The following is a 7066-nucleotide window of genomic DNA, read 5'->3' on the forward strand; positions in this document are numbered from 1 at the left end:
AGGATTACTTTTACACATAGCTGAGTAGTGCTCTACCACATATGTTTAGGTCCAGTCATATTAATGCCCCAAAATTCTGAAATTATTAGCTGTGAAAGGCAGAAAACGAATCATTTGACATTCGCATACCTTCAACCAATGAATTGCATGTAACTCGTTTCCAAACTGGGAAAGTAAGGCTTGCAAATGAAAAAAAGGAATGTACTGTATTTGTATTGTATTAGCTGACTGGAGACCTGCAGTCACAAGCTTATACATAAAGCCACAGTTTTTCTTTCTTTTCTTTTTTTAAGCATCTTCCACCTTTTAAATTGAGTAATTGCTTTGTTTAGCCAAGGCCACTTAAGACTCACCTCCAAGTACCTCGTAACAAACAAATTAGTTTCTTGTTTCTCAACCCAGTTCCTCATGCAATACAGGTCATTTTTTTTTGCTGCCATCACAATGAAAAGGCATGTTTAAATAAACGTCCAACATCTCGGGGCATCTGTTTCCCTGGTGCCACTGGGATTGTTGATTGTCTTAAGCGTAGGGTATTCGAGAAGTACAGCCAAGATGATGAACACTTTGGTAATGGTGAGAAGAGCAGCCCTTTAGCAAACCTTTGGTCAAGGGAAAGGGTGTTTGGGGTCAAGGCCATTTTTACAGGACGGTGCTCTCTGTGTCAAGGTCTATGTCCTTGAGTTGGGTAACAGGCTTCTCAACGGTGATATCAGGAACAAGAGCTCGACCCAGTGGTTTAAATGTCATCCCCGAATCTGTAAGACACAAGATTAGGAAGTCAGACCATGCAGACTAATGGATTGTTAATAATCAAATCCAAAATTAAGCTTTTTTGAGATAAGCACTTAGATTAACTGATGTTTTACATATACAGTGCTTAACTAATTTATTAGACCACCACCCAGTGTAAGGATTGTGCCACAGCTGCCCTAAACTAACAGTATTAGTGATTAGCAAACTCATTTTTTATGTTTCTATAATGGTTAATCCATCAGTATGTGTAAGCTCTTTAGTCACAGTAGTGTTTCTAATGCTAAAATATAATTATTGTTGTTATCATTGAATTTTCGAATTTACTGTTTTACAAGAAAGGCAGAAAAAAATAGTAAAACACTTTATAAATTTTTTTTTTATTCAGATGCCCAATTACAGTCAATAACAACAGCAAGAATGCAAGATGTTATCAAGGCCAAAGGAAGCCATACAAAATATTAAGTCTTTTGGTTATTATGTGCAAATAAAGACTATTTAGTTGTTTCAGTTTGTTATTTGCCTAATAAAATAACAATACAATTTTTAGTTTTAAACAAGTTTTTGACAGATTCCTAAAATATTTGTTTTTATTATGACAGGTGGTCTAATAAATTTATTAGACTGTATTTATTGACTGTAATTGGGCATCTGAATAAAATAAATAAATTAAGTGCTTTACAATTTTTTTCTGCCTTTCTTGTAAAACAGTAAATTCGAAAATTCATGGATTAGCTTTAAAATGAGGATATAAGGGAACAACTCACCCTAGATACTATATAGTTTTCTTTTAACAGTTCATTTTTGAATAGAACCTGTTCAATGACTATTCAATAATAATAATAAATAAATGAATAAATAAATAATAATATTTTATTATTAAATTATAACAATTTAACCAATAAAGAACTATTACTATAGTAATAATACTACTGTGCTGTAAAATAAAATTGTATAGTATTTAATAATAATAATAACAACATAAATTTTATTTTACAGAACAACAATAGAATTACAATACTAATATTTATATGGTCTTTATTACATTCAAACTGGCATTTTTTGCCAAACAGTGACAAGTTTGCATCCCTACTTCCACTACAATGCTGCACATCAAGGATATCTGCAACATATCTCACTCAAACACAAATGGTGGAATTATGTAATATTATTAACACAAACAATTTTTAATAAGTTATAGCAGTGTATTAATTTTGGGTGCTATTTTTGTTTAAACCCCATCATGTAGCACTTATTAGTTTACATCGTAGACCAATAGCTACACAATAAAACAATTTTAAAAACACAAGTAAAAAAGGGTAAATATTGTAAATATCGATTATCAGTCAATCTCTACTGACATGTACCAAAATGCTCTCATGACACTGGGACAGCCACAGTTTTCAGAGCAAGGTTGTTAGTTGTTAAATGCAATTCTAAAATGTTAGTGAGTTAAACATTAACTCATATTGTTAGTAAACTTTGTATGAATAAATGCATCCTGCTCTCAGTGACAGTGCATCTCTGTGTAGTATTTAGTAGTGAAGTCATGTCTTTATAAACTATAGCCATGTATTAAACTATTTAAAAAAATATTGGTATTACAATTGAATCCACTTTTTTTAATGACTACATTTCATATGTAGCTTGTTGCCTTCCTACATCGATATTCTATTCAACTTTCAGACACAGTCTTCATGTGCCCTGAAACCTTATGCAACTCACAGAAAAAACACAAGCTTAGAGTGACGGAAATAAAAGAGCTTCACCCATTGTTTTGAAGGCAGCACTGCAAATTCCATTGCTGTCGCTTCCTGTGGCTGGAGGCTGTGGCGGAGGGGGAACAGTAGGTCTGTTACGTGGTTTAGGCACAGGCCTCGGGCGAGGAAGCGATCCTGACTGGAACACCGGGGGAGCGGTGGGACTGGGACTGTCATGAAACACTGCTGTGGGCGGAGGGGTGCTCGGTGGAGTGGGAGTGCTGGGAGGGGAGGGGTCTTCTCCGAGGTCAGCTGGAGCACTGGGTTGGGGAGGGGGCGTGGCCTGCGTGGGAGGCTGCGGGGGCGGATGGTTGGGTGCCTGAATAGGGGGCTGGTTGCTCGAGTGGCGACGAGGGGTTATGTTGGTTTGAGCTTGTGGTTGTATGGGGCTCAGATTGGTTGGAGAGTAACTAGAAAGCGGTCTAGGAGAGGGGCTGAGGGACTGAGGGGTGCCTGAAGAGGCTTGCTGTACTGACTGATTGGCTGGTTGGCCTGGTGGAGGGTTGGCTGGTTTAGGAGGAGCTGGGGCCGGCTTCTTAGAACCTATAAATAAAAAAAGAATTTAAAACAAGCTCTTTCTGATGTTCTGAGCTGTTTACACTAGATGCTGAAAATCCATTTGTCCTTTGTGTCAGAAGTACCGCGAGCACTTGGAATACGTCAGAAATATGAAACGGAATAAGATGGATGCCGAGTTCAGGTCCAACCTTGATCCAACACACCTGTCTAATTATCAAGTGCTCCTGAAGATCTTAACTAGCTGGTTCAGTTGTGTTTGATTAGGGTTGGCGCTGAACTTTGCAGGACCTCCAGGAACAGGACTGGGCACCCCTGGTGTAAGACTTCTGAGGTAAGTCTACTGACCTCTGTGTGCCATGTGAGGACTGGGTCCTGTAGATCCAGCCACAGGGGTCCCCACACTCAGCTGTCCTGATCCTCCAGTGCCATTTCTCTGAGCTGGAGGAGTGGACGCAGGGTCTCGGGTCTTTGAACTGTTAAGCAAATGGAGTAAAAAATATAAATCAGTAATATTTATTAAATAATATTTATTTCACATTCCGCAACATGCAAACTCCACAAATACAAACTTAAGCCTTTTTGTGATGGAATAGTTTAATATTATGTTTGAAATGGTTAAAGCTAAACTCAGCATTTTTTCCTTTATAAAAAAAAATAAAAAAGATTTTTTCTTAACATAAAAATGAATGAAAAAAAAAAATTGTTTGCATTTCAGAAAAAAATTAAGCTTAAGCTTGTCAATGGGGCAGTAGGTAGACATATGTACCATATCTACACCTAAAGCAGTGGTTCTCAACCATTTTGACTTCAAGTATCTCCATTATCCAAACAAGGATATTTAAAAAAATGTTTTCGATATTCAAAGCCCCTCCCCCCATATTTTTTAAATATATATGTATTACATCCATCTTTATCTGCAGTGCATACATGTAGTACACCCACGTAAAACGCAATATGTACTATATAGCAAATCTCAATTGCCTTATTTTTTGTTGTTGTTGCAAAATGTAACTATATTATCGACCAGCTCTTCATATAAATTTGAATAAATAAGTATATCCTACTTTATCCGCATACACAGTATACTTGCGTAGGGCAATATATACTATATCTCAACTACTTGATTGCTTGTATTGTTGCAAAATGTTAAACTATATTATTGCCCAGCTCTAATTGGCTAAATGCAACTATAAAGCCTGAAGATATTAAAATATTACAAACACTAAAATCATGATTTTCTGTAAAGCTTAAATTAATAAAGCATTTGAACTAATTTACTCCTTTCTTCCATTGCAATATATTTTTTGTTAAATAATTTTTTTTTTGTATTTTTCTGCACTTTGTATTACCACTGTGTATGAAATGTGCCATATAAATAAACTTGCCTTGCCTTGCCTTTGCTAAAGCTGATTTGAAACAATGTGTATTGTGAAGCCCTCTAGTGTGCCCCAGCACCCTGGTTGAGAACCACGGCCCTTAAGGGTACCCAAGGTGTCAAAAAGTGTCGTCTAATTACTAATATGGACCCTTAAGGTACTTTAAGGCATTTAAATTCATTGCCATATCAGCTTCACTGGCTATTACATGGCAGATGAAGATTAAAGAGCCAACAATATAATAAATACAATATATATATATATATTTTTTAATAAAATTCAACTTATACAAAAAACACAAGATTCTGTACATACAATTCTATAAAAGATTCTTTAAATGTACGTGTGATAAAAAGGAATATCTTAGAAAAAGATAAGAACCAAAGGTCCACCTTTGAGGGTACTATCCCAGTGAAAAGCTGATTTTGCACATTTTATCTTTCAATGAAAGCCAATAAAAGCTATTTTGTTGTGATGGAGCAGGAGCATGACCAGTCAAATACTTCTCTTTATATTGTTAGACTCCCCTTCACTCACAGAATAAATTTATCAATCATTGCGATTTGCCATCTGTTGCTGAACAGCCATATTAGTAAAACTAATTTAATTTTGGGTTGTTATAGATCACATCAATGTAAATCACTGGAAAAAAGGGAGTTGAAAGATCCGTTTTGTCCCTCCACAGCTATTCCATGTGCATGCAGGGCTGATTCACTCATGCACTGCACTGGTGCGGCATGACCCGGAACGTTGCAGGAGTCTTACCTGATCTCCTCAGTATGCTGAGCTAGAAGCTGCTGTGCTGCTGCCAGGGCGGCCATCCCCAGCGCCAGCCCGGGCTGACAGCTCTCTAAGCCCAGGCCCACCTGCGCAGGCTGCTGGAGCAGGAGTTCAGCCATAGGCTGACCCCCAGCATTACCGGCAGCCTCCACAGGGGGCAGTGGGGGCTGGAAGGCAGGCGAAGCGTGCTGCTTTCTAGGTACAGTATTGCCTCTACGAGGATTGTGGTCCATTAATTTATTAGCAGAGCTACAGAAAGAGGAGACAGCAGAGACACCACTAGTGCTAATAAGTTCCCAAGAGAGCGACACCACAGAAACCAAGAGGGTAATCTGCATTGGTAGAAATCCCACTTAGACCACACACATTGGAGGGTCAAGAGGGAAAAGCAAGAGATTTATCAGTAGAACGGCAACACAGGAGAGGTTAATTGTGAGTGTAATATGATCCGCTATTTTAATTGCTCAATTAAAGTGAATTGATCAATTAAACTGCATTCTAAATCCACTTTATTGTAGATCTTTGTGAAGCAAGAGGACATCACTAGTTTGATTGATTAAAGAAATCAAACTGTTAAGTGAGATTTTGTGTAAAGATTACCTTTCTCTCCGGGGCAATTCACCATCTGGGCCCACCATGCTGCCAGGTCTCTTCCTTTCTATGGTGCCCGAGTCATAATCTGGTGGGGTCAGGTGGTTGACGTTGTTTGGCAGGGGTGCAGGCATAGAAAACATGCCGGATACATTAAAATCCACATCTGAAGGAATAACAAGAAACAGGTTAATCTTAAAAATGACAGCAATCCTTTTTTCATTGGCAAATACTATCTATTTAAAGCTTTATGGCCCATACCCTCAGGGAAAAACCAATCTGCATGCTGAATTATGGGTTCAATTATAGTAACAACATGCACAGAGGTTGCAGCAGCCATTTCTGCTAGGCTCCTGTAGATAAAGAGAAAAGAGTTTAAACAAGGCACAATTAAATATTTTAACTTGTTTGCTGGATACTGCAAAATATTCTGACCCCTCGGTTTTGGCCCACAGTAGATTGGGTCCAAGGACGATGGCAATGTTGCTGGGGGTCATCTTGTTAACGTCACTTTCCTGTGCAAGCTTAGCAAGGAACTTAATAAGGTATCTGTAAAACAGAGAAAAAAAATCAGAAGGCAGCAATTCAGAAACAATATTTTTAGACACCATCTAAAACTGCTTTTTTACTGTAGTCCTAGTCCTGATGTACAAACCTGATGTATAAACAAGTTCTTTCAGTGATCTACTGATGTCAGAAAATTATTGTTTTTATACTGCAGAATTAAATTAATTTATCTTTTTTTTCTGAACATCCTTAAAATAAATGGTAACACTTTACAATAAGGTTCATTAGTTAACAGTATTAACTGTATTAGTTAACATGAACTAAGCATGAACAATACTTCTACAGCATTTATTAATCTTAGTTAATGTTAATTTCAACATTTACTAATACATTATTAAAATCAAAACTTGTATTTGTTAACATTAGTTAATGCACTGTAAACTAACATGAACAAACAATGAATAACTGTATTTTCATTAACTAACATAAACAAAGATGAATAAATACTTTAACAAATGTATTGTTCATTGTTAGTTCATGTTACTTAATACATTAACTAATGTTAACAAATGACACCTTATTGTAAAGTGTTACCAAATAAATTGATAAGAAAAATTGCATTAGGTGAGGTTTATGCTTAAAATTAGATTTAAAAAAAAAATCAAATTGGTGAAAATAATAAATTTAAAGGATGAATAACATACTTATAAGATTTTTGAAGGAAAAAAAAAAAAATAAAAAAAAAATATATATATATATATATATATATATATAAAAAGA

The 7066-nt window shown here is 36.3% G+C and overlaps 1 protein-coding gene across 2 annotated transcripts in view; it reads right to left on the reverse strand.

Annotated features, from left to right (window-relative positions):
- Positions 1 to 213: 213 nt before the first annotated feature.
- The window catches only part of LOC107699879 (rho GTPase-activating protein 17-like), a 14321-nt gene continuing 7468 nt past the window's right edge, over positions 214 to 7066 (reverse strand). The window contains exons 12-18 of one of the 2 annotated variants that reach the window (XM_016501302.1): positions 6215 to 6328; positions 6041 to 6132; positions 5789 to 5945; positions 5174 to 5437; positions 3378 to 3505; positions 2523 to 3056; positions 214 to 758 (exon numbers count right to left, since the gene is read on the reverse strand). In XM_016501302.1, the coding sequence (XP_016356788.1) occupies positions 643 to 758; positions 2523 to 3056; positions 3378 to 3505; positions 5174 to 5437; positions 5789 to 5945; positions 6041 to 6132; positions 6215 to 6328 (1405 nt within the window). In that variant the 3' untranslated portion in view covers positions 214 to 642. The remainder of the gene's footprint in view (positions 759 to 2522; positions 3057 to 3377; positions 3506 to 5173; positions 5438 to 5788; positions 5946 to 6040; positions 6133 to 6214; positions 6329 to 7066) is intronic. The other variant, XM_016501303.1, reaches the window with a different exon arrangement.

This window comes from Sinocyclocheilus anshuiensis, unplaced genomic scaffold (assembly GCF_001515605.1).
Source record: "Sinocyclocheilus anshuiensis isolate Anshui unplaced genomic scaffold, SAMN03320099.WGS_v1.1 scaffold1280, whole genome shotgun sequence".
In the NCBI taxonomy this organism is placed as follows: domain Eukaryota; kingdom Metazoa; phylum Chordata; class Actinopteri; order Cypriniformes; family Cyprinidae; genus Sinocyclocheilus; species Sinocyclocheilus anshuiensis.